General features: G+C 37.5%; 1 protein-coding gene across 1 annotated transcript in view; it reads left to right on the forward strand.

The window, feature by feature from the left end:
• Positions 1-26,511, forward strand: part of CSNK1E (casein kinase 1 epsilon) — a 35,692-nt gene extending 9,181 nt beyond the window's left edge. Inside the window, exons 2-11 of the mRNA XM_072421130.1 lie at positions 8,522-8,605; positions 15,650-15,760; positions 17,385-17,533; positions 18,620-18,848; positions 19,323-19,493; positions 20,175-20,323; positions 21,153-21,345; positions 21,599-21,738; positions 23,707-23,768; positions 25,209-26,511. Of these exons, the coding sequence (XP_072277231.1) occupies positions 8,530-8,605; positions 15,650-15,760; positions 17,385-17,533; positions 18,620-18,848; positions 19,323-19,493; positions 20,175-20,323; positions 21,153-21,345; positions 21,599-21,738; positions 23,707-23,739 (1,251 nt within the window). The 5' untranslated portion in view covers positions 8,522-8,529 and the 3' untranslated portion in view covers positions 23,740-23,768; positions 25,209-26,511. The remainder of the gene's footprint in view (positions 1-8,521; positions 8,606-15,649; positions 15,761-17,384; positions 17,534-18,619; positions 18,849-19,322; positions 19,494-20,174; positions 20,324-21,152; positions 21,346-21,598; positions 21,739-23,706; positions 23,769-25,208) is intronic.
• Positions 26,512-27,424: the final 913 nt, after the last annotated feature.

Genomic DNA, 27,424 nt, shown 5'->3' on the forward strand with positions numbered 1-27,424 from the left:
CAACGTGAGCTGCTGGGAATAGAAGAGTAGTTTAAGCCTTACATACATTGCTCGGCCATTCTCAGCAGCTCCTGTATTAGCAGTGTGAGGAGCCGCCAGCCCTGTGTTTTATAAACACATTTCATTGTGTCCTTTTCGGATGGTAAAGATTCCTTAGCAAGCTTATAAATCCTAAGGAACGCTGCCATAAGATTATCTGAGGCCATCATTACTGAATTGTCCTTTGGTAATGTTTTGACTTGAGTGAAGTTGTTTGTCCAGAACAAGCAAATGGCAAACGCGACCTACTCACGTTGCCCTTGCGATCTATGGGTAGAGCGCGATCCACCTGTTGGGCACCCCTGGGTTAGACACGCACAAACTGTGCAGCGTAAATAATCAGAGGTATAATTTTGATATGGGAATTGTGCGATCAACAAGCCAAAAGGAATTTAGATAAATCTTGGTGTCATGTAAAAGTTAATTGTTTCCCACTTCGGTGTAAATGGTTAATATCTGTGCACTACTAAGATGTTCCCATCTGTTTAGTGCTGTAACCTCAACATTCTGCTTGCATAAGTTGCTGTAAGTGTTAGCCCTGTGACGGGAGGTGCTTCCTGTTCTTCAATTTCTCTGCTTACGTTATGTGCAGTTTAGAAATTGCATTGCTCTACAGATTTAGGACTAAATGATTGTGATTTTCTTACCTAAGAAGTACCGGTAATTCTTACAAGTAAAACTTGAAAACTATTTTACTATATGCGGCTTTCGTGTAAAGATTGTGATAAGTTCATGGCTGGGTGATTTTCATAAAACAGCCAGCATCTCTTTGTTCAGGTCACAGTTGTAATTGCAATTTCTTTGATGTGAGTGGCATTTTTATAAACACTGTATGTCATCTGTTTTCTGTAGGTCAGTAGTATTTAACAAATTTTAAAGTAATTGATATCAATGTTCAGGAAGCAAAACAAACCTCAGTGTCTGTTCTACATGCAGTCCAGACTTGTTGATAATGATTAAAGGTTTTTCTTAGTGGCTTCTAAGAAGAACATCATGGTGTTAACACTTGATCTGTTAATTCCATACAACCAGTACAAGATGTACAGGACATTTTAAGGACTTGCCCACTAGTCCATTGGATCACCTTAACCTCAGGGATCCTGTAAATCGTCATCAGACTTGGAAGCATAATGTGTTTTTTGTTGATTTTGTTTTTAAACTTTTGCACCTATAATGTTATTTCTAGTGAGGAAAAGTGTTGTTTGAGTCTTAACAAATGCCTTCTTGATGACTTTTAATGTCCATGCAGAAAAATGATTATTGTAGAATGCAAATGCTCACCTGGCAATTTTTTTTTTCTTGGAAATGTATGTATACTTTAGTTTAAAAAATGTTGTGGGAGCTTTAAGTTAAAAACTATTTAAACTTAAAGCGTACCTAAACTCAGAATTTTCACTTTACATAAAAGGGTAGACAACCCTTTTATGTAGGATAAAAATTCAGTTTTTTTTTTGTTTTTTAGGTACAACACCCTTTTTTTTAGTAAAAAAAAAAAAAAAAAGTGCAGCACCGCCTCCTAATTCTTGGGACCTGGGTGGAGAATGAATGGGAGTGCAAAGCCTCCCGGGACACCTACATCATGCATCCCAGGAGGCTCTTGGGCACTCCTTCTATGCATGCCTGAGCATCTCGGACATGTGCAGAAGGAGCCTTTTCGCGCAAAGAGAAAAATGTGCGATCTTGCGCATGCGCAGTGAGAGCGGCAAATTTTTTTTTCCATTCTACGTCACCCGATCTTGCGCCTGAGTCGGGTGACGTAGAATGGAAAAAAAAATTTTTAGGATGAGGAACCTGGAGGAGAAGACAAAGATGGAGGTGCCCGGAGCGCCGGCTCTGGGAAGACGTCCCCCCCCCCCCAAATGGGGTCTACACAGACTATTTCCCCAGCCTTTAACCTGTGTGTTTAAATGCCCATGTTTGAAATTCCTATTCATTCTAATGCGTCAGTCCACACCAGGGTGTTTTCTTGATGGGGTGTAAAGAAAATGGGTCATGCAGTGTTTGGAAAGTGTTTTAAATTGGTCAGCGTAGACTTTGCCTTAGAGTGACAGCTGTTGGGGTTTCTGACAACATCTAAGACGGCAGCGCTCAGCAACTAGATATTTGGACATCATAACTAGTGTCTTTTTTTCCGCTAAATTACACCTAAATATTACATTCATATCCAATCTTTTATTTTGTAATTTTTTGTTAAAATGAATGGTCCAGACAGGGTCTCTTTAAGGTCACATCTGCGACTGCTTTGGGTTCTCTTTGTTTAGTTCTGTGCCTAGTCAGTCACTGATTTTTAAATGATGAGTAAATCCTGGATCAGGATGACAGTCAACACCTAAATGTATCATCAACTCATAAAATAGAGCTAAAATTTGGATTACCATTTCCCAGATTCTTTGGACGAATCTGGGTAATGGCTCTCTAGTGCAAAATGCAAATCTCTTCCCATCGTGACTCGGACAAAATCTAATTTTATTTATTTTTTTTAATATAATGTGTCTGGACAACACAAGAACAGACCTGCTTTACAGGAGGAAACCATACATTTTTCCTTCCTGTGATGGTTAGAAGCAGGAGCTTAGTCGCTAACATGTGGGTGCATATAGTGCCAAAAGTAGCCTTTATTGTTCAGCAAATTGAAACTCGCATAGGAATCGGAGTGATCTGATGGCGGATTAGGGGAGATAGTAGAGTGTATGAAAGGGAGGCTTCTTTTTGTAAAAGTGATGTTGAGGGTTCCATTATTACAGGTTATCATGCATTTTATACACATTGCATTTTTACGCATCTCATATCAACTTGTTTAAAATCAAAATGTAGGCTGGTTCATAAGAAAATCATGTTTTAGGAGTTATCCTAAAACTGCTATACTTTAATGTGGATAGGTTCTTTGAAAATCATTGTCTGTTCACCCTTGTTCATAAATTTCATGGGGCAAAAATAGATTCCAAAATGTCTGCTACAAATAAGTAAGTAGAGAAGTTTCGTCCGAATACCAATGTGTTGTTAAACATGGGAGATCATGTTGCTCCTTTGAGCCTTTTTAACAGTCTATTTTTTTTTTTTTTGGTTGCTAGCACATGTGGGGGTTTTCGGTTTACCAGGGAGAAATGTTCATTGGTGGTTTAGAACTCCTCCCTAGGAGATTGTATCAGCATGCTGAAAGTTTTGGGAGAAGGGCTTGTTTGTACAGCTCTGTATACAAGAACTGCTGTGGAAATAATTCCCTTAATTCTTGGAGAAGATGTGAGGACCTTGGAACAGGACTGTTTACATATTTTGTTAGTGCTAAGAAGCCAAAGAGCCGAGTTGTATAAAGACACTTGTACTTTAGACAAAATTCACTCTCCATTCTGTTCTGAGCATAAGCTAATACACTAGGGATGTAGATAGTAAACTGTTTTTTTTTTTTATCAATTTTAGCTTTTCCTTTAATGTAAATTGTTTTGTCAATTTTTTTTGTAGATGCCAAAAAGTTGATAAATTCTTTAAACACTAATGAATCAAAAATATACTTCATGCTGATAAATGCAAATATATTTTTCATGAATCATGTACAACCTTTGAATTTTTAAACTTTTATTTAAATATAAAGGGTTATTTGAAGATTAATAAAAGTGATCAAAGTGGGAGGCAATGGGTTCACTACTAGGTGTACTGTTTGTACTTTGCATTGGCAAATTATTAGGTTTCCTCCATCCACATTTTTTTTTTTTTATTAGTGGCTACAATTTACATTTGTTTTATGTTATGGGCAATTTTGAGGTGCCTTACCAACAATTAATAGCATAATATTTACAATTACTCATCTAATTTATTGTATTCATCTTAAAAACATACATAAAGATTTTATACATATGTATTGGTAATTACAATATACATCAGCATTCCTATCAATTCCAATTTTTCTTCCTTATAAATACTATTTTGTGGTATTATTGTTGGTAGGGCACCTGAAAAATCCACATAACATAAAACCCTGCGTTGGAATTTATATAGAAGGGACGTGGTGCCATGAAAGATAATCTCCCCCTAAATTATTGATGTGATCATAAAATTATGTAATACCTACATCATGTAGCTCATCTTATTGTATTTCAAATCAGTCCTCTTTTGAAGATATTGCAAATATTTTTTTCTTTTGACTCCATGTACATTCCCATATTTTACTACATTTATGGCATCGTTCATTCTCTAAGATCCGTGGTACACCTTGCTAGGAAAATGTCATCTATTCTATTCTAAATAAACTTGGAAAGAGTTTAGGAAATATGCCATCAATATTCCATATTGGCTCTTGTTTTTGTGGAAGTGGGGATTTGACCGCCTACAACTGAATGCACTGTAGGTATTTTATTATAGTTTTATAAGTAAGTGAATGAGGTTGTTTTTTCTGTAGACAGACTGGTAAGATAAAACAACCAGTATGGCCAATTTCATTTAGATTGAACCTCTCCTATTTCTAGCCATCTGATGTCATCGGGAATGCTTGTTAAAATTTAAGAACTTTGTACAGTCGTATTTTTTTTCTTCTTTTATAATTAAAGTCACTGATAGAGATGAGGGGGGTAATACGTATACTTTAGGCCAGTCATGTATGCCACCTGCTTGTAGTTGCCGGAGTTGGATGTAGAATCGGTGCTCTGAAGTTTGACTAAGTTTAGTTGAGGAGCTGGTTCAGATGATGTTCTTCAGGTTAATAAATGCTTGGCCATCAATAAACCAGCATTCCCTGTTGACAAATGATCCTGTGATTTTTCAAATGGCTCAGCAGCGGAGTTCTCTCCTTTGTTTCTGTATTAGCTTGATTCAGACTCTCATAAAAGCACACTGGGTGTCATGCAGCTTATAATATTGTATTTGCATACATAACTTCATAGCCTGTTTACATAGTAGTAAAGTACGATTCTGTACACGTTTTATTGGATGAGTAGTGTCTGTGTCGATTAGGTTATTTTTAAACCTAAGTTGGTATAATTATCTCTCCCTCTTTGGTTTTCCTAAAACCTAGACTGACTGTTCAGGTGCTTCAATCTAACATCAACAACAGTTAGTTAAAGCTTCCTTATCATTGCTAAAACCTATGGCTATGCTGGGCCATTTATAGAAAGATTGGATGAATGTACAATGTATAATAGGGATCCTATTCCCACCTTTTCCAATTTAACAGGCTCACTGCATGATCACAAATTTCCCATTGTTTTCGATGGTTCTAAATAACACCTAGACCCTTAGTTGCTGAAGGCCAAGTTGATCTCCATGATAGTTCCTTCTTTTTTCATCCTTTGGTTTCATTGGCTAATAATGCTCACAGATTGCTAAAAAGCTAATTAAAAAATCTTTAATAAAGTGTATCAAAGTGCATTTATACATAACACAGACAGATGGGAGTGGATCCAGCCATGATAAACACAATTGGTGATGAAACATTTGAGAATAATAAAACTTATGACATCCACAATGCAAGATGTGAGTAAAAATTATTTCATAAATCTCTAAAAAAATAAATTACCTGCAGGCACTCATTTTTAGTGCGATCACTTAGTTAGTCAGAGAAACTTGTGGCATTGGCTATATAGCATTGGCAATTTGCTCTTGTTTAGAACTACTCTCTAAGGCTAGGTACACACGTGCAATAGTTCTCATCTGATAATTGGTTCAGGGCCGATATCGGACGAGAATCTGGTGTGTGTTCATCACCCGAACAACCGTCCTGGCGGATCCAGGGAAGATGGACGACGAACGCTCATAATGAAAGTGAAGGGGAGAGAGCACAGCGGGGTGCCGCTTTGTCGTTTCCCCCCTCCATAGAGCAGAACGGTGCTATATGTACAGCACTTGTTCATGCATCGTGCAGTCGTTAGTCTTATGTCTTTTTTTCAACCTAACCTACTATGTAACTATGTAGTCGTTGGAAAGGATCGTGAAAGATCCTTTCCAAGGACAATTATTGCACGTGTGTACATTGCCTAAGGGCCTGGGCTGTTAGGATTTTGTTTACTTCAGTGAGGTATGCATTCTCATACTAGCAGAATGCACTAAAACAAAGGTCAAATGTAGTTTTGTATTATTTTGGTTAATTTAGAAACAAATCCAGTTGATACCATTGGCACAAGCCAAGAGTCTCTTGACATAGGCCCTAAGTAACGAAGTTTCAATAGAAAGCCTTGCTGATCATCTATTTATTACACTTTGAGGCAGACGCTGTTAAAATAATGGATTCTTGACAGTCTCTAATGAGGCATCCAGAAAAATTGAAACCATGTGAAAACTGAAATGCTGACTGCTTGCAGTAGAAATAAATTCCTTTGTGAACAGCAGTTAATTTGCCTCCTTGTGTCTTAGATAACTAATCAGTGCATTTGCCCTGAAAGTGTTTGAATGTTAGCTTGCAGAGCTTCAGATTGTTTGCATGTTTCTAGGAAACTTGGTGTTGTGGTTTCAAAGGATAGCCATAGATATGTGTGTGAATACAGCACTTTAGTGATTACATTTACACCCCTTAGCCTGTTTTGCAAGTGATATAAACAATAGCTGGGCTGGGTTTTCTGCAAAGCTTTAAACAAAGTGGGGAAAGGGTTTAAACCCTTGCTGGAATATTTTTTTTGCCGTATCTCATTGGGGAAACATTCTGCTTTCTGTGATGGAAATAGAAAATAAAAAGTAAAAGAAACGTTCTAAAAAATACACCACAAAATTGGATTATATTCACACCATTGTCTGTTTATCTGTTGGTGCATTTTGTGGCATTTTTTTTTTTTTTTTATAGCATCCAATCATCTTTTGTTCCAGCACACTGTAACATATTACAATGCACAACCACATATCCCTTTGTCCCACACCACCAACCGTGCTAAAATTCACAGTAGTAACAGATAATCAGTGGGTGTGTTTTTTGAATTCCTATTGGCATGTTTCGAAGGCAAATAAATAATGAGATGCCCTTAAAGCATTACAAAACCTCACCGCAGCAAATCGCCCTGTGTGAATGGAAGATTAGCCGTGATCAGAACAAGTGTCTGTGCTGGAAATTTTAACCTTTCTTGTTCTCTCTGGAAATGGGCACTAACTGGAATCTCAAAGGTGATGGGCAAAATAAATAATTGGTAGTGGTTATAACCTTTTCCCACTCCTCCTAAAACTTTAGAAACTTTAAACTTTGAGTATTTATATGTTTACACTTAGAATCTAAACTGTGCAGAGGGTTCACTCAAATTTTTACAAAATATTTAGAGGCATACAAAAGTCTTTTGAAAATGATTTCAGGATCCCAAATTAGTAAGGTTAAAATGCCTAACCTCTGTGCTTTTGCAACTTTTGCCCAAGGGTCCCTCTTCAAGAATATATGAATGTTGGGCCATGACATCCATATACAAACCTCAGAGAGCTGACATTCCAGTTCTGTGACTCCTGATGACTTACAAGCCTACCAAACTACACAATGACTAAATATCTTAGGTTATGAATGTTGCCATAAGTGGTGTGACTTTGGCTGGGAAAGAAAAAATATTTATATATATTTTTTTGTTTCCTTAATAGGCTTTTGTCTTTCGGTGATTTACTGTGTGCCTTCTACAATGGTATATTTTACTCTTTCAGTATTCTCCCCAGAATGTTTTTTAAAGCTGGCTGGGAAAAAGCTGTAGGTATCAATGGCCCCTGATTGTGACCCAACTTTTTCGTAACCACCCAAAAACAGCTGGGTGGTGCGCCCAGCTGAAAAGGACTGGGGAGAACACTGTATTTTGTTTAATAAAGTGATTTAGCTCATTATCTGTACCCTATTTTTTGTGGTATTGGTCTGTAATTGTCATCCGATAGTCCTGCACATTTGGATTACATTGGGACTGAATGTTGGTATTAAACATGCTACTTGTCATGTTGGGTTTTAGGGTAGCACCAAGCAAACTGTGCAGGAATGTCTATTCTAGCAGCTTGAGGCTAAGGTCCAACCAGGCAAAACTCACAGCAGACCCTTCCATGGGGTGGATTCTGTGAATAACTGATCCCTGATTTGTGTTTTAGTCTCTATCACAGATAATGATAACTTATTAATGGTCAGCATAGGTAACATAGGTTTAATATGGAAAAAGATAAAATGTGGTGTTTTCTGATATGTACGCATGGTTGCATATGTTCTCCTGTTCCAATAGGCAAAGTTTTTTTTTCCTTTTTTCTTTCCCCTCTGAGATTCCTGGACAGAATGTTCCCCTTCTTGGCGTGCTGGGTGCTGACCGCATTCTTGGGCACACGCTGAGCTGTACTGTTGCTTGTCAGCCAGAGAACAAGTGTCTTGTTTCAGTTTTTATTTTTTAATTTTTTTTTTGTACAGGTGTTTTTGTTAATGTTTATTTCTGTTTTTTACACATAAAATATAACCACCTTTTGTGTGTCCATTTTTCTTATGTAAAAAGCTTATATACATTTCTGCTTGGGATCTACAGATAAATGCAATAACAAAATTTTCTGTTTTATTCCTGTTTCATAGGTTAAAAGATGGAACTCAGAGTGGGAAATAAATACCGGTTGGGCAGAAAGATTGGAAGTGGCTCCTTTGGAGACATCTATTTAGGTAAGCTGTAATAAAGAACAATAAATTTAATAATAAACTTTGATATGATTTTGTGCTTCAAACTTTATTATACTATTCCTATATACTGTAAAATACATTTTCATGAAAGACTATGTACTGCTTTTAGACAATGAAATCCAGTGTATTGCTTTCAATTGAGTTATTTTGTATTGAATGCAATACAAAATAATTTGAAATTCCCACCACGCCTCTAGAGGCGCCTGTACACTCCTATGTCACCGGGAACTCCCGGGGAATGTCAGCGTACTCGCCGGGGGACAGATCGATGAAGAGGACGCGGCCAGAAGATGGGAGGACGCCGGTGAGACCAGGTAAGTGTTTTGTTTTTTACTTTTTTAACTACCCCGATTGTGACTCGGGGTTACCACTTTCAGCTTGCTTGTTTTTTACCCAGAGTCACTCAGGGTTACCGCTGGGGAGGTTAATGTATCTAAACCCAAGAACAGAAATGTATTGGTGCTTACTAGTCTTTATTAAATGTGTGTATATTTTTTGGCTTGTGTTTACAAGGTGGTCCTGCAAGTAATACCCTTCTTATCCCAAGTGAAAACACTTGCTCATTGTACTATATCGAGGACCAGCATTATCATTCTAGGAGATTACCTGGTTTAGAGCTAAAGAACAACAATTCTCTTACCTATAATATAAGGGGGGAGCATTCAGTATTAAACAAAAAGAACTCAGATCAATACTAACATATAATTTGGCAGATGGAAAGAGTACCGGAAATTATCAATTACCAAGATTTCATGCAGAATCGACATTGTTTTTTCTTTTTTTGAAAAAAAGACATAAGTTTATCAAGTTCAACCACTAGGAAAAAAAACATATCCGACATAAAACCCTATATCTATATCCCAAAAGCTTTCAGCGGTATGTTTAACAGACTAAAAAGCAATAAGAAACAATAGTTCATTGTTGAATGTTCACATTTTAAATAGGTTTTCATATTAGGAAGAAATAAAACTAACTTCCTAATATAGTTTGTGCTGTCTTCGTGTGACCTGTAGGAAAGGATTTGGGAGCTAAAATTAGGCTGATTGAGAAGGTTGGAATATTAAAGGAATTATCGACACTTTTCTGTTCATGTAATGGGTGTTTTAAAAGGAATGTCCAGACTGTCAGAGGTGTAGTGTCTGGTGGGATCTGTAACATACTGACCCATATTCTATGCACAGAACTTTTTCTGGCTCAGACGTCCAGGGTTAGTGTTTCTATTTCAGGGTGTTCTTGGGTGGAACATCTGCTAACTGCTTTCCATTCACGGGTCATGAAGGTCTCCTGTGTCTGGTGACTCTGCCCCCTCCTCGGGAGAAAGGATATTTATGGTGGCTACGGGAATTCCATGGGATTATTCTGTGTGCAGACATTGGACTTAAAGTACTGGCTGTTGGACAGAGACTAGAAACGTAAAGACGGCTCAGACCTGACATAATCAGCTGATAATAGCTCATCCAGTCCTACATAAGTGTGTATCCTGAAAAGCTCTGTACAACTGGTTCAATACTTGGAAACACAATGAAACTCAAGATGTGACTTCAAAGACAACAAACCATCAACATGTCAAATGGTTTGTGTAGGTGCATTTTATAACCCAAAAAACTATTTGGAAAAGTTTTTAAATTCATGTAGTCAGGAAAAAAATTGTTACTTGTGTTTCAGTAGCAAATTGCACAAATATCCATACGATTCTACATTTTACACCGACCAATCAATATAGTGGGTAAAAAATCAAACTCTAACTTTTTCCCATTTTTTTTGCTTTTCATCTTGTGATAAAGATGAAGTTTACTTCCAGCAGTATTCCAATCCGGGATGAAGGATCACATACCCCCAGCATTAGTACTTTGGAACGCCACCCTTTACTTTAATTACATCTTTCAGTCTGATGGTAACTGGTCGGTAGACTGATCTTTTAAGTCATTCCATATGTTTTAAATTGTATTATAAATCTGGGCTCCAAGTAAGCCACACAATAACATTTATCTTACTCTCCTTCACCCACTGAATGGTCAGTTTGGCTTTGGGTCATTATATTGGGAAGAAGACCTTCTTCCCATTGTCCACTTCTGGCAGAGGACAGCAGGTTTTCCTCAATAATTTGATGGTATTTTATCCCATCTTTCTGTCCTGACAAGTGTATTGTCCCTGCTGCAGAGGAATACCCCCACAAATATTTTGTTTGGTCTCCTCTGACCATAACACCTTTTCACACTTTGCCTCACAATGGTGCACTGGGTCAAAAGAGACTTAATGTGGCTTTTATTCTTTCTTGCAACCAATGTCACAAGTCACCTTTGTGGAGCACTTTTGATATCTTTGCCAGACATTTCTTTAAACTGCTTTTATTGGCGTCTTGGTAGCTTCTCTGACCAGTGTCATCCTTACTCTTCCATCCATTTTGTTTGGGGAAATTGCCTGATTTAGGGAGGGACCTCTTAGTACCAGAGTCTTCTCAGAGTTTACTGGGCTCCTAGGGATTGCAGCCTTTTAATTTTTTTTGGTATCCAATTCCTGATTTGTACCTGTCCACAACTTTTATTGATCCTTTATACATCTTGGTTATTCTGGTTTATATTTTCTGAACTTTAGCCAATACAGCTTTCATTGGGATGTTTAAAAGTAAATACACCTGTTTTTATGTGCCAATATTTCAGACTGCAAAGCAACAAAATATCAATATATTTTGAATTAGTGAATCTTTTCTGTGCCCATTCAATGTAAGTCAACCTGTATTGAAAATCTAAAACCTTAGCGGAGACCTTGATTCACAGGCTGACTACTGCTTGCACTGCAGTCAGTCCATGTGTTTGTCTATAAGTTTGAGCTCCATGCTTCTTGAATCTAGCTATAAATCAGTTTATGGTTTAAAAGCAGATATAAACCCTGTTCCTAGACAATAGTGATATTGTGTTTTGATCTACCTGTAATGTAAGCGTGCAGTGGGTTTTAACTGGCTCCCAAGGCTACGTGCGCACGCTCCAAAGAAAACAGACCAGGGAACATCCGATTGCTTCATTGAATCACGAAGGAATTGTTTTCCCCTGTTGAAGCAAATTGTACCAGGGTTTTTTGCCTTCCTCAGAATCAACTATGTATATAGGGTTTTATATCTGGGATATGTTTATTTCCCTAGTGGTTGGACTTGATGGACTTGTAACTATATACAGAACTGTACTGTTCTATGTAGAGGGGGGCTAACAAGCGAGCAGCACCCGCTATCATCTTCTCCTTTTACCTGTTGGGGCCGTTTGTTGTCTGTTATTCATGGGTATGTCAGAACAGATTAATGAACGATGTTGGGCGATCTCACACGTTAGATTCTCACTCAAGACGAGACGGACTATTCGTATTGAGCAAGAATCATCTGACGCGTGTACATAGCCTGAGGTTCATTAAAGTTTCCTCAAACTATTCTGGATCTGTCCTACCAGAAAAAAGCTGCCCATACTTTATTAAAGCAATCTAAAATTTAAAGCAATTGTACACAAACAACTAAAGAATTGCAAGCTTTAGTAGCTGCTGATGTTTATCAGTGAACATTATATCACAGCAGTGATTTGTACAGTATATCTAGTGCCTAGGTATTATTATACAGGATTTATATAGCGCCAACATATCACGCAGCGCTGTACAATAAATAGGGATTGCAAATGACAGACAAATACAGACAGTGACACAGTAGGAGAGGACCCTGACCTGAAAAGCTTACAATCTAGTAGGAGACTAGTAGTTCTAAATAACTTAAGAAATAAGCATCTGAGTTGTAGCTGGCACAGATCTTTGCTACAAAGTTTCTTGTATAAAATGTCCACTACACAATCTTATGTGTTCAGCTCTTTGTTACTGGTTTCACTTGTGTATGTTCTGACTTTGGAGGAGGAAGGATATCCCTAGTATTCCCCTGAGCCTGTGTTCTGAGGCACAGCTTAGCTGCTGATTTGCTCTAGGTAGCTTAAATGCATTGCAGCTAAAGCAAAACAGGATGTTCAATGTCATTTGCAGCAACAAGCTAGAGGAGACAGCTGCAATGTAAGGGGTGCTGGCTGGGGGCTCCCCAGCTGCTCATATATTATAACTCCTAGAGGGGCTTGCATGCATTTCACAATGGGTTAACGGACTGCACATCACATGGTGGGGGGCTCGGAGAAGGACGGGAACATGGCTAGGTCTGTGTACTCCTAATGGGGTTTGGAGGCATTATGTTTCACAAGGAGAGAGGGTGAATATGAACCCTCCCAGTCTCTGCTGCTGAATCCTGCTGTGTATAATAACCCCATCTGCTGAACAGCCCAAGAGATCCTCATTGTGATCTCTGATCAGACATGCAAAGAGTTTCACCTGAAACTGGAGCACCGCATAGGTCTAGTAATGATTATGATATAACTGTTGGTTACTTTATAATGATTATGATATAACCGTTGGTTACTTTATACTGCCTTCTCTATATAACTGATATGAGTGTAATCTGTATCTTTTCATCTTGCATGCACAAAACACAGGTTTCACTATCTGAAGTGAGTTTTCACATGTTGTGAACTAATTAGCCAATATATTGGATTGTTGGCTTATTTAGCACAGATTAATCCACAGTTATTTTAAAACAAAACAAATTGTAGAAGGTATTTTTTTTTTGGGTTTAAGGGGACTTTTGTTAAAGCCTAAAGGTGGTGCATATAACCTCCTTAAATAGGTTAAAAAAATTGGGGGCCGGTTTGGAGGATTAAGTAACATAACAATAAAGTAACATAGCTTTATTACCAGTACCTGCCCAATGGTAAAGAAATTTGCTTCCCAAATATGCTAATTTGGGCTAAAATTGCTTTGCCGGCTTTAGGTGTTAAAGAAGATGCATACAGACACTAGATCATTGTTACTGGAGAATCGTTAGTTGTATTTTCAGTGACATTAGGAATAAATTAGTTCTTACAGATAGGACTGCTCTTTATATGGGGGGTAAAATGGGTGATAGGGGTCCTACTGCACCCTCCTCATTGGAAATGTCAGTGGTTAATGGTCAGCCATTCATTGATCCAGCAGGACAGATCACTGAGGATTGTTGGGGGACAAATATACGGGTGGTAGATTATCTAGCGTCTGTGCTTTACAAGTCATATACCCAAAGCCCGCATGTAACGCTAACCTTTCATTCAAGCATCTGAACTTTTTCTGAGCCATTCATTTATTAGGTGTTGTGGTGAATCTAAAGTGAATTTGAAATATGCCAGGTAATTTTTCTTGTGTGTGCCTAAGTGACCCCACAACGATGGGTTTTAGAACAGTGGAGGACAACTGGATGCTATCCCCACCCACCATTCTTGGGTTGTTTAAGGTGTGATTTTTTTAAGTAGTGTAGCTGGTTTAAGTAAACTACCTTTTCATCTTTCTAGGTGGTAATCATATCTGTAACAGACTGCAACTACTTTTCTCTGTCCCTGCTAATTAGGCTTTTTTTTTTTTTTTTTTTTTTTTTTTTTTGAAGAAGGTCAATAGGTACTCAAGGCTTACCCTCCTTTGAAGTTCTTTTTTGTAGAACATTGGTGTACCTGTTTTGTTTTTGTTTTTTTAACATTGTAATTATGGCTGAAATGTGTCATTAGCAACACAGAAGAGCCTGTCTTGGAGAGAAGGTAAAACAACTGGAATGACTCAAATTTCCTTGGTGCCAAGAAAACATGCCTAAAGGGGGGGAGGGTGTATTTGAATATCTTTAATTTTTAAAGTACCACAAAAAAAAGATATTAGCAGTTAAACTTGATAAAGAATTAAAACAAGTTTTTAAGCAGTTACCAGTGCTCGGGGTAATTTAACAATGCTCTCTAACTGATCATAGATTGTGTGCTCGATTTTGTACCTTTTTATTAACCAACTGATAGAACATATAAAAACATCAACTGAACTTTTGAGGTGCATCACATTCATGTATTTCATATGTTACTAATTGATGCGTGGTAATGCATATTTTAACTGACTGCATATGTGGATCATGCATTACCAATCCTTTTCAAACATAGCCCGATGTACATACGTGGTGTATTCAAATGCACATGCCTCCCAGTGCACTGTAACACATGTAGTAAAGCGACCAGTATGTGCATTGGTAGGCAGTGTGCTAAAATGACAATGTTCCAAAACAGTGTTGAAATGCACATGTGAGAATGAGTTCCTAATGTTGGCAAGCATTACCTTTCTGTTTCCAAACTAAATGATATTTGTTCCTTCCTTGCATTCATTCCTACAACAGCTCTGGGGATGTTTGGTGGGTTGACTTTGTTCAGAACTCACCCACCCAGCAAGCAATTTCCTGCATATATGGTTTGTTGCCTTACTTATTGGTTTTTTATTACCACATTTGAGGGTCACCTAGTGACTTGACCTGGCAGACCCACTTAGAATGCCAAAAAAAAGAAATGATTGGAATGCACATGCGAGTTCCAACGAAATGCTAAAATTCCACATTTCCAAACTCCGGACACGTCTTCTTTCTTCGATCTTCTCCCGGTGTGTGCAGAGACGTTTTCCGGGAGAAGCAGCCGGAAATTCAAATAAGTTTGTATTGGATTCAATACAAAATGGCTGTATTGAGTCCAATACAAAGAAATATATATATATAAATATAAATATATATATATATATATGCTACGGTACAGTTATATTTTATATTACAGTGTTAACTATTTTTTAACACTGTAATATAGGTAATACATATTTTTTGTTTGTATTTTATTTAACGTTTATTATTTTATTTAATTAAATATTGGACATATTTCGGTGAGTTATGCCTAAGAATTATAGGCCTACATTGTAAAATACATTTCCATGCAAAAAAAGTAACACTTTTTGCGTGGAAATACGGACAGAATTAGAACGCTAGGGGGTTAAAGTCCTCAATATCTAACTTGTATGTAAAATATAATACATTCAAGCAAGAAGTATTGACCGTCCAGGACATTGAAATAAAAAGGTTATACGATCTAAAGTACACAAGCTCACGAGAGATTTATTTGTGTTGTGTTTCCACAGGTGCAAACATTGCAACTGGTGAGGAGGTTGCCATTAAACTGGAATGTGTGAAGACAAAGCACCCTCAGTTGCACATTGAAAGCAAGTTTTACAAGATGATGCAGGGGGGAGGTAAGACCTGTCAGAACACGGCCGTGATAATAGGAAGACTGGTTTGTTTACATTGACTTGTCTGCTCACCAACTAGGCAGACACGTTTTTTAACAAGATTGTTTATTGTAAGACTAACTATACTTAAAGTAATTATTTTTTAGAATTTTTCAGCCCACCCTCTTTGCCACCTTACACATACATAGGATTGTGGGTGGTGTGTGTGTGGGTCTGTGGGCTCCCCAGTGTCCCATATTTTCATACTACTTTCTAACTATTTCCTTTTGTGCCACGATTTTGCCCCTTCTCTTTTCCATATACACTCAGTCTTGGTCAGCTGATGTCCATGCAGTGCAAAACCATGGGTATACTTTTATACAGTCCTTCAGTGATTTATTTATTTTATTTTCCTTTTGCTCTCGTAGTAAAGCATTGTGTAAACCATGAGTCAGCAGTTGTAGCCCCCATTGACTCATCTGTCAATGACCCAGCACAGACCCTCTTCGTCCTACGGGTCAGTTATGCACTATGGCTTACTTCCCATTCCCAAAAGTAGTGAGATTTCCTTTAGCCTCCGGTTATGAGCAGAGACCTGAAGGCGAGGCAAGTAAATACTACTGCTGCTAATGAACTAAAGCCAATATGTTGCCTTGCAGTGAATGGCCTAATTTTACTACAAACCTAAGGGTTTGTTTCCATTAGTGTTTTCTGCTCTCCCTTGTGCTGCACTACACACACAACATTATTCATTCATAGAAGGCAAAGATCCTTAAAGTTTGTGCTGAATTGGTAGAGCGATGGCCATGTGCTTTTGACAGTTCATGATGTGACTGCACTCAGAGAACCTGTAGGGCAAAGCTTGTACATATCACACGTTGAAGCATATTTCTGTGCATCATTGTTCTATTTAATTTTGAAACACTTATGTACAATCTGGTCGCTTAAGTTCAGTGTTCTCCCCTGAATTTTTCTTTTTAGTCAGGTGGGGGGAAGCTAAATCCAGGTGGTCAAAAATGGGCAGAATAACAACAAATTTATTGATCCCACCTGTTCCATGGGTATCCAATAACCCCTAATATTGTGGCTGCTTTCTACTACTCACCAATAATTTATCATTTCCAGCCCCTTAGTATGCGCCATTTTTTCATTGCCTTTCTATTATTCCCAACTGTCTAGTACCCTTATGATTCCTAGCATTCATTTTTTTTTTGTAAAGATTGCAATATCTATTATATAATTGTAATAATTGTAGTGTAATACTTTTGCCTAAGTTGTCTGACAGCCGTATGGCTACTGAAAAGTGCCGGGTGCTGCGCCCAGCTAAAAGGGGCTAGGGAGAACACCGAAGTTTTAAATTTCATTAGTAATCCCAAACACATCTGTTTTGCAAATACATTCCTCCCTCACTTTTCTAACCTACTTCTCACAGTTTCTGCATAGTGGTTGGCTTGCTTTATATGCAGATAAATATTAATATGAAGTTATTACTGATGAACATTCCTGTGCATCTGGCACAGCCTATGTTAAAATGACTTTATAGATATTTTTATACTCTGCTGCCAGTGACACTACATGGAGCTGAGCTGCTGCATGGGATCTTAATCTTCTTTCATGTGTTCATGTACGTTCACATTCTGTCTGGCAGTGGGGATTCCTTCAATCAAGTGGTGCGGTGCAGAGGGAGATTACAATGTGATGGTAATGGAGTTACTGGGCCCAAGTCTTGAAGACCTCTTTAATTTCTGCTCCCGCAAGTTTAGCCTGAAGACGGTGCTCCTTTTGGCCGATCAGATGGTAAATACAGCAGAGATATGTCACTGGTTATAATACAAATATCATTTAACTGAACTTTAAGTGGTAATAAAACTGCAATATATTGCATCTTACCAAACCTAGATGTGCTGGCATTTGTTTTTATTACAGCTTGTTTCCATGCATTTCCACCTGATTGTGCATAAAACACTTTCTGTACTAGGATGGCTACACTTATTTCACTGTATCTCTGAATAGAGCGATGGTGGTCATCCAGGCTGTACTTTAAACATCTGTAAATTTCATTTACATGGGGTGCTTAGGGGATTGGTATACTCCAGAAAAATAACGTTTGTGATTTCAATACAGATAACTATAAGTGACATAGATCCTGATTTTCAAGTATTTTTTCCCACCAAATCGAAGAACTGGTAAGATGCAATATTTTAAACGACATAAAAGCAGACATTGGCTTTGAAATGCGTGGTTGGTTTATTCACTGGTACCCCGTCCCTGTGCCAAAATGCTGCATTATACCTGTTAAAGCGCACCTAAATAAACACACTTATCTTGCACCACTTCTATTAGGCGTTGCTGTTGTACAATCCTTGGGGTTGAAGATGCTGGTGAATAATACCTTTCATTATAATGCAAGGTCAGCTTTAAATGGAACCTGTTGGGGATTCTGGCATAGTTGAGGCTGTGGTTTGCTGCTCCTGGAAGGAAATCTAGAGCTGTAATGATTTGAATGGGGTATTGTTGGTGAAAAGTTAGCATTAATACCATGAATTGGGCCGGTGCAGCCTTTAGTATTGAAAGGGAACCTGTTGCAGATGGTGGGGATGTATAATTTATTACAGATCTGCGTTAATGTGTGACTTTTTATATCTGCCTTGACTTCCTCTTCAAATGTTCCCAGACTGTTCGGTTTCAAACAAAGTTGACAATAATATTTTAAAACCTCAACGTATTGTTTGTTAACGGTGTCAGGCAGGTTACTCACTGTGTAAACTTATAATTGGCATGCCAGAATTTGCTTGGAGTAAATATAAAATAATCATCACTAGGTAGAAGCTCTCTAGTATGTGTGTACTTTTCTGTAACCGGTTTTCTTTTTATGTGTTCTAGATCAGCCGCATTGAGTACATCCATTCCAAGAATTTCATTCATCGGGATGTTAAGCCAGACAACTTTTTGATGGGACTTGGGAAAAAAGGCAACCTAGTGTATATTATAGATTTCGGTTTAGCCAAGAAGTATCGTGATGCTCGGACACATCAACACATCCCATATAGAGAGAATAAGAACCTTACTGGGACTGCAAGATATGCATCTATAAATACCCATCTGGGTATCGGTGAGTAAGAACATGAAAACGATTTAGTTGTTTTTACACATTATTATTATTATTATTATTAAACAGGATTTATATGATGCTTGTAATATTAGTTCAGCAAAGGCTCTGCTTCCTGAAGTGATGCTTTGTGGACGGGCCCTTGGTGACTTGCATGTAAGGATACTGGTAGCTGTAAAACATGTTTGCTTCACTAGGAAATAAAATGACAATGATTTTTGAAGGAGGGTATTTTCCCTGATGCTTGCTGGTCTTGGGTCTGTTGTCTGTCTTGGCAAAAAAAAAAAAAAAAAAGATCTGTTGCCTGTAGCTATCAATACATTTTCACTTGCTGATTAGTAAAGAAAGGCTAATATTTGGTTGGTATTAGGAAATAAAATGCTTCCAGTTTCTATAAATATCTGTTTGAAAATTGTAAAATGTTGTTGTTGAAAAATGCCACATTTCTAAGATTTTTTTTTTCCCCCCCCTATACAGAGCAAAGTCGCAGGGATGACTTGGAGAGCTTGGGCTATGTGCTTATGTATTTTAACCTGGGGTCGCTACCTTGGCAGGGATTAAAGGCAGCAACTAAGCGCCAAAAATATGAACGTATTAGTGAGAAGAAAATGTCTACTCCTATTGAGGTCCTCTGCAAAGGTTACCCCTGTACGTAACTCCCATTTCTACACGTCTGTAAATTTTTAGATTTTTTTTTTTTCTGTGGTGTAACTGGGTACCAATTTTACTTTCGCTTTTTAGAAAGTTCCACATATGCAAGAAAATACCCCCCCCCCTACAACCACCACCACAACACACACAATATTCCAAATTACCAAGACAATTCTCCAATTAGAATACAAATACAATCCTGGGAGAGTCTCTGGTTTACCACTATCCACCAGTCCTCAACTGCCTCAAAAAATAATTTCCCATTGGACAGGTGTACAGGTGTTTGGTTGCCGTGCAGACTCCATTCAGCATTTCAGGGCAGTCTACCTGTTCAGCCACTTTTGTAGACTTTCCAATCATAAAAAGCAATTAAATACTCCGGTGGTTGAACATTTGTGCCAATGAGTCATTAGCATGGAAGTTATATACTTATATTGTTTGTGGAAAAATAGTTCAGTTCTTTGATTCATTGATTCAGTACCACTATGCAAGTAAAGCACCTGCAATCTGCATTCTTGTTCAGGTCAATGATTTAGAAAATGAATGCAAAGGTAGGCTGGCAACTGGTGTTTTTAGGAGTACAGCAATGACACCTCTCATCTTAGATACATAATTACACATGTTTGTATATGTAAATGGGCTCTAAGATATTTCTCATACTGTCCTATTTTTTTCCAGCTGAGTTTTCAACATACCTGAATTTTTGTCGTTCACTCCGGTTTGATGACAAGCCAGATTATTCATACCTGAGACAACTCTTCCGTAACCTCTTTCATCGACAAGGCTTCTCATATGATTATGTTTTCGACTGGAACATGCTGAAATTTGTGAGTATGGAAATCTTTATTAATGTTATTATATAGAGGTAATTTCTCAAACAGTTTACCAGCATGTTGCCTTTAAACCAAATTTGGTGAACAAAAAATATATAAAGTAGACACCCCGAAACAGATATGCAAAATTTTTCTACAAACTAATTTTTTTTTTACTTTATTCAATGCATTTATTGTAATTATTCTGTTCATTTTTATAAATATTTTAATGCTGACCTTAAGTATGTATTATCTGGCTTGGCATGGTTGGCATATTGTTACCCCAAATTTGGTTACAAGGCTACTTATAGAACCTGGTAACACATACCTGGCCAAGAAGGCTTCCATAAAAACCATATGTCCAAATGATTGGACATGGAGGCAAGTTGAACCTTGCCTTTTTCTAAGTCCCACTGTTTGGTACAATCAGTAGGGGAATACATGGAACCAAACTTGACATCTACAGTAAAAGTAGTATAGGGGTACAGTGATAGCTTTGAGGGAAATTCACAAGATTATAGGGCACCTTAATCTTATTTTCCCTCTAATGCTGCTAGTTGTGGTCCTCGGACTTCCCCAGAGTTCAAATTCCAGAATTTTCCAGCTGTGTGTGTCTATCTACCTTTTTATATAATTTAACCATGCACCTTTCACTTTCAGGTAGCTCCTGAAAATACATTTTTTTTTTTTCATCTAATGCTTTGAGTTTCCCAGGGTTTTCAATTCCCCCTCAAGTTTTATTTTATCACATTTTAAAAATGCACTCACTGCCTAAATCATAACCTGTCTTTTGGGTTTTTTTGTTTTCTTTTAAGATTAAAATTCTAAAATTTGTTCTCCATAGGGTGCAGCCCGGAATCCAGAAGATATGGACAGGGAAAGAAGAGAACATGATCGAGAAGAGCGAATGGGTCAGCTGAGAGGTTCTACAACAAGGGCTTTACCCCCTGGCCCTCCCACTGGTGCAGCTCCGAACCGGCTAAGAAATGGTGGAGAACCCGTGGCTTCTACGCCAGCATCCCGAATTCAGCAGAGTGGTAAGCATGACAATCTTTACAAAGAATAATTTGCCTTCAAACCATTTTTAATTTCAGTCAAATACCCCATTTGTTTAAAATACATTTATTCATGGGTGGCATGTACTGTTACAATAAATCAAAGGAGGGCTTGCTTGACAATTTTTAATATTATAAAGTACGGTAGTCAAGAAAAATATATAGGTGTAGTGTAAATGAAACTTTGCTGTATCATGTCACAGGATCCCAATTAACATTTTTACTATTATTTCAGGTAACACTTCTCCACGGGCAATCTCACGAGTGGACAGAGAGCGCAAGGTCAGCATGAGGTTACATCGAGGAGCTCCAGCAAATGTTTCTTCCTCTGATCTCACAGGGCGACAAGAAGTTTCACGAATTTCAGCGTCACAGGTAAGACCATACTCGCCGAGTATTGTGACACAAATTTATTTTTTCTTTAACATTGTACATCCACTTACTGATACTGAATTATCCATCTACATCACATTGTGAGAAAACATATTTGTTCCACCAACTGATAAATTTACCTTTGGTGAACTCCTATTAAATAAAGCACCCATTGACCTCCTGGGGCCAGAGTCCTAATCTTCCACCTGCATTCATTCAAGGGTTAAATTGATAACTCCTAGCAGTAGAGTGCCAAAAATTGTAATGATTGCAGCTGGTGAGCACATATAGAACCCTAAAGAGATTAGAGATCTAAACCATCTAACCCACCCACAAGATGTAAGAAATCAGTATGTAAACCTAAGAGAATCTATTTCAAACAGAATTTAAGAGGTGCAGATGGTCCAAGGGGTGTTTTGATTGCCTGCCTTATCAAACTATATCTGTGCATTAAACATTTGTAAACCATTGCAAAAATGTCTTAAAACCTGACAGTGGTTCTAACCCGTTGTCACTCCAAATATAGTTTTTAGTTTACCTAGCTTATTACTACATTCAAAGGTTCTCTCTAGGTAGACATTGCCAAATTGTTTTACAACAGAAGCATTTCCTGCCATATATACATTTTAAATAGTTGCGGAAAGCCATTATGTGAATATATATATATATATATATATATATATATATATATATATATATTAGCAATTATGCTTTACACCTAGAAATGCAGTTGTAGGTGTATTGAAAATCAGAAGAACAATCCTGCAAATAAATGTACTAAAGTTTGACCCCTTTTGGTTTAATGAACTATGTTTCTGTATAGATGGCAATAAAATATACCTGGATTTTATAAGTCAACAACAACATAAAAGTCCTATAAACTTATAGAAGTGTAATAGGAGAGCCTGAATCTGCCCTCTGCACAACAGGGTCAGTCACCAGGAGGTAGTGCTAATTGACAAAAGATATATGCAATGTCTTTTGGCAAAAAAGTGCTGTTGGTGGCTTTTTGTTTAAGCTCTACATTGCATGGTGCATTGTACACAGCAGCCAGTGACAATGAGACCTATCTGGTGGCCGTCCAATTGACTTGTCCTGGACCTGCCATTGCTGTAGGGTGGCTTTACGCTGGTAAGTATGCGCCATAATCGAAAAGTATGCTGTGTGTACTTGCTGATTTTGGCAGCTCACCACCCACCAATAAATTTAGTTCTTCTTCAATGACCGCAGGAGACGAATTAGATAAGCTTTTTTGTTTTAATAACACCAGCTAAGTTGGGAATAATAAAGGTTATTATGAATTTATGATATTATGAAGGGTAATATTACGTTTATATCTAATCGCAGTAATATTCTGCCACTTAGTAATAAATAGAATAGATAAAAGGTATTCTAAAGTGACCAAGTGAAGAGTTCTCCGTTCGTTTAAAATACTGTTGTCCTAAAGAGACTCAAGAAAAATCATACAGAAGTTCCCTGCAAGCTACAACATTCAGTCCTTCCAGTGTGCCAGATGCCTGTGTCCCCTGCCCCATGCTGGGGCTTTCTTCTCAGACTTGGGGTCAATGGAATAAACCACAGCTTGCAGCTGTCATAGAATCTGATGGAAGTTGGATTGTAGGGATTTTTCCTAAAATATTGGGTACAAAATTTGTGAAGGCTGACAAGGTGAGCTTTACCATAAATCCTGACAAATTTTGGTCCAAATTTTTTCTCTTTTTGTACTCTATTCATCCGCACCTGCAAAAACAATTGGTGTTGGTTATTTATTCTAAAGGAGGTGTAATCATATAAAACAAGGCCACTTGCTTTTAACACCTACAGACAGCAGTTAGTTTTTTTTGATACTTGTATGTTCCTAATTTTGTAAATGTTTTATATGTAGTATATGTTTTTTTTACAATTAACACACAACACCCTTGCAAGTGCTTGCAGTCCTTATAACCTTTGCTTTTTTTGTCTTCTGTTTAGGCCAGCGTACCATTTGACCATCTTGGAAAATGAGGACTGCCATTGGACCAATATTTGCTTAGGTAAGTCACCCCTTATGCTCTCCTATGCATGCCTTTATCAGTTAAAAATTCCCCTCCCTATTGTTCATAGTACATGGGGTCATATTGCTGGTAGAGATAACAAGTTCTGAACAAGTTTCCTATCTCAAGTATCCCTAGAAGTTGGTTTCTGGGATTTACTTAATGTTGCATATGAAATTTTATCATTGTCCTCAGATCAGTCTTTGCTGTGGTTTTTTTTCACGAATTGTATGTGGAAAAGCTGACATTAGGAAACTTTGCCTTGCAGCCAAAAGCAAATAAAAAAATAGATTACACTTAACTTTGGGAGTGTGTTTTATATTCATACATAGTTTATTTTTGTACCATATAAAATAGAAGTGTGTTTTCCAATATTTTTATTACTGAACAGAAACAAAATTTTTTTCCAGATGTAATTTTCAGCAACAATTAGTCTGTCAATCTGTAAGCTCCTTGGGAGGCAGATTTAAAAAAAAAAAAAAAAAATTAGGTCAAGCTAATATCAAATATGTAGCATAGTTTAAAAGCATCCTAGAGGACTTAATAGAGCTCCTGAAGCATTTCTGTTCAGTAATACAGGGAAGAAATGTAATACAGATTTGGTAAATACAAAAGTATGGGTTCTACAGTAGGCTATTAAATAAAAACATAGCTTACAGTAAGAACCACAACAAACACAAAATGATAAAATGAGTGTACATAAACACATTTAGTGGGATTATATGGACCAAGTTAAGTAATGCAGTTTACCTGTACAAGCAAAACCAAAATACCATTTGGTCATTTTATTTTCGGCCTGATAGGCAGCCGAATGATAGCTGAAAGAGTGCACTTGTGGGTACAGAGAATGTATTTTTATAGTGCTGCTGGCCTCAATCTGCAAACTCCCAATTATGAACAGCCAGAAAATATCATTTTAGTGGACCCAAGATTTTGGGCATCCTTTGGAGCCTAAATTGGTAATTGCCATGTAGGTACTTAAAATTTGTTCCAAGGATTTTAGAAATATTTTGGTGGATAGTAAGAGAAGGACACATTCATTGGTCCTTTCTTTATAGGAACTGTACATCGTCCTAATTATGGCTTGTCACAGACTTTCATTTGATTTTATTTCTGTTTGCATTATTCCAATAAAGACCTTTTACCATAAAAAATACATATATTGCAGCTTCAAAAATATTTAAAGGACCCTGTTCCTACTTTTGTACTGCATTAAAGCATATTTGGAAACTTTTCCAGACTTTTCGCTCATACAAATAATGAATAAAAACATTTATGTGTAATCTTATATCTACAACACCTATGTATGTAAACTTTCGGACATTTGGATAAAATCTTGAATCAGTGTGTTAATATGTGTCAATTTAAATTGTGTAAGAATTAATGCTTTAAATTCCTACTTAACACATTATAAATATTTTTCTCTCTTTTTTTCCCCAGTGTCTTCACTGTATTTCATTTTCTTTTGAAGAGATTTAATTTTTTAACCTTTATTTTCTGCCACTGAAGAGAGCCACACAGAAGGTGCTGGTTCTGGCGCAGACATGAAACAACTGATGCGTCAGGGAGGAGGCTTGCTGCTCCACTTCCCTTCCAGATATGTTGGCAGTCCAGGACAGAGGATGTTCTTCCTGCTTTCTCTAAACTGAACACTACATATAGATATATACTGTATATATTTTTTCTTTATTTTTTAGCTTACTTCCTCACCTCCCTTCCCCCCCGCCCCCCCCCCACCTCCACAAAACATACTCCAACTTTAAATTTTTTCGAAAATGTAAAATTTTAGCTGTACATTTTGTTTTGTATTCTATACGAGATGGAGAAAAATAAGTTACCAGGAGAGGCATCTCCAGCACTGCTCTGCTGCCTTTCCCGGGCTTGGATGCCCACTTGCACCTGTCTCCCCTGTCTGCACAGACAATGGACTGATTATATGTTTACTATGATTTTTTAGGTCACTAAACTCAAAATTCAGGGCTAGAGAAGTGCTGAGATTCACACAGATTACAGTGGAGACCTATCTTGATTTTAGTATATGTTCAACCCCAGAGCACCAATATAGGAAAAGATTTTTTTTTTTTTTTTTTTTTAACAGAACAGACAAAGTTTGCCCAAACAGCCATAGCTGTTGCAGCAGTTTTAGTTGTAGGTTAAATTGTATTTTAGTAGTAAGGTATATTGTTGGGTATCCTTCACCGTGGCTGCTAGTGATTTGATGTTTAACGCAAAACATAAAAAGGCAAAAAAAATAGTTTTGCAACTTACTTCCTGCCCTTCTGCGGTATATCAAGACTGAGATGGCTGCTTACTGACTATTGATGAAGACTGTGAAGGTACACAAGATATTTTATTGAGGGTTGTACCTGTTAGTTGGGATGGTCCTGACTGGTGGGATACTGAATGTTGAAGCTCTCGTCTCCCTCCTTGTCCTGGACAGTGCCCACACTGCACCACTAGATGGCGTCATGGAGCTAAATCTTACCCTCCAAACTGTTTCCTATTTAACAATGTTTGTTTGATTTCTTAATTTATTTACAATATATTTACTTTCTCTTTTTTTATTTGTGGTAACTTTTATTACTTTATAATTTAAAATAAAAATGCAAAAAAATTAATTTGGGGGGGAAATACGCAACTTTTTTGGGGGGGTTTTGTACTTCTGTGTAAATATAGACTTTTTCAGCTTTAATGTGTTTGTTAATTTGAGGTAATAAAGTAGAAAACGATAAAGTGGTTAAAATTGTGTCTGTTTTATTGCTCAAGCAAATTTTCTATACATTTACCGCGTTTAATGTTTTCCAATCCATTATTTAGAAAAACAAATTCTAGAAGATTCTGTGGATTACTAGTACTTTTATGAAAAGCACATCTAACATTATCGTAAAGAATTAAACTAAAATTATATAGATATAGGAATCCTCTCATTGGGATTTTTTTTTTTGTAAACCTTTAGAAACATTTGCCTGGCCAAAAAGTTACGCTCTGTAATATTTTGTTGGCCCATCTAGCTTTAATTAAGGCATGCATTCCCTATGGTATAGTTTTAATAAGCTTATACAATTTACTTTTGTCCTACTATTTAGTTTTTCGCCAAGATCCTGTATCCTGTAGGCAATGGGAGAATTGGACCTTTTGTGTAAAGGCTTCTCCAGCATATCCCACGGATTCCCATTTATATTTTCTCCTCGTGCGTCCTACTGAAAAATGTAATGCTCCAAAGGGAGGGACCGGGTCAGCTTGACCCACCTGGACAAAGCAAGGCGGATTCTTTTCCTCTTGGGTTAGCCATTGCTAGTACACCAAATATTAGGTTGGCAGCTTCCCCAAAGAGACTCCCACTAATGGAGAGCAACCGACCATAAGGCCAGGAAGAACATCGGGGCTGGCTTAAAGGTACCAGCACCCTCCATTCAAAATGTGGACATGGTGACAAAATATTAAACACACAAAAAAATAAGTGCACAGTGTCTAATACACTGGGCAAAGGTATAAATATTGCCCAAAAGAACTGTCTCTATACAAAGGCAAAATTCCAAAGGACAGCACATGTGTTGTGCCAGGTACAGAGAAAAATAGTTCCAATGATTTCCTTAAGCAGTCCTGTTTAATCGATTTTGTTGGTGGGAGGACATATGGTGCATAGGCCAGTTCTC

This window comes from Pyxicephalus adspersus, chromosome 8, assembly GCF_032062135.1.
Source record: "Pyxicephalus adspersus chromosome 8, UCB_Pads_2.0, whole genome shotgun sequence".
In the NCBI taxonomy this organism is placed as follows: Eukaryota; Metazoa; Chordata; class Amphibia; order Anura; family Pyxicephalidae; genus Pyxicephalus; species Pyxicephalus adspersus.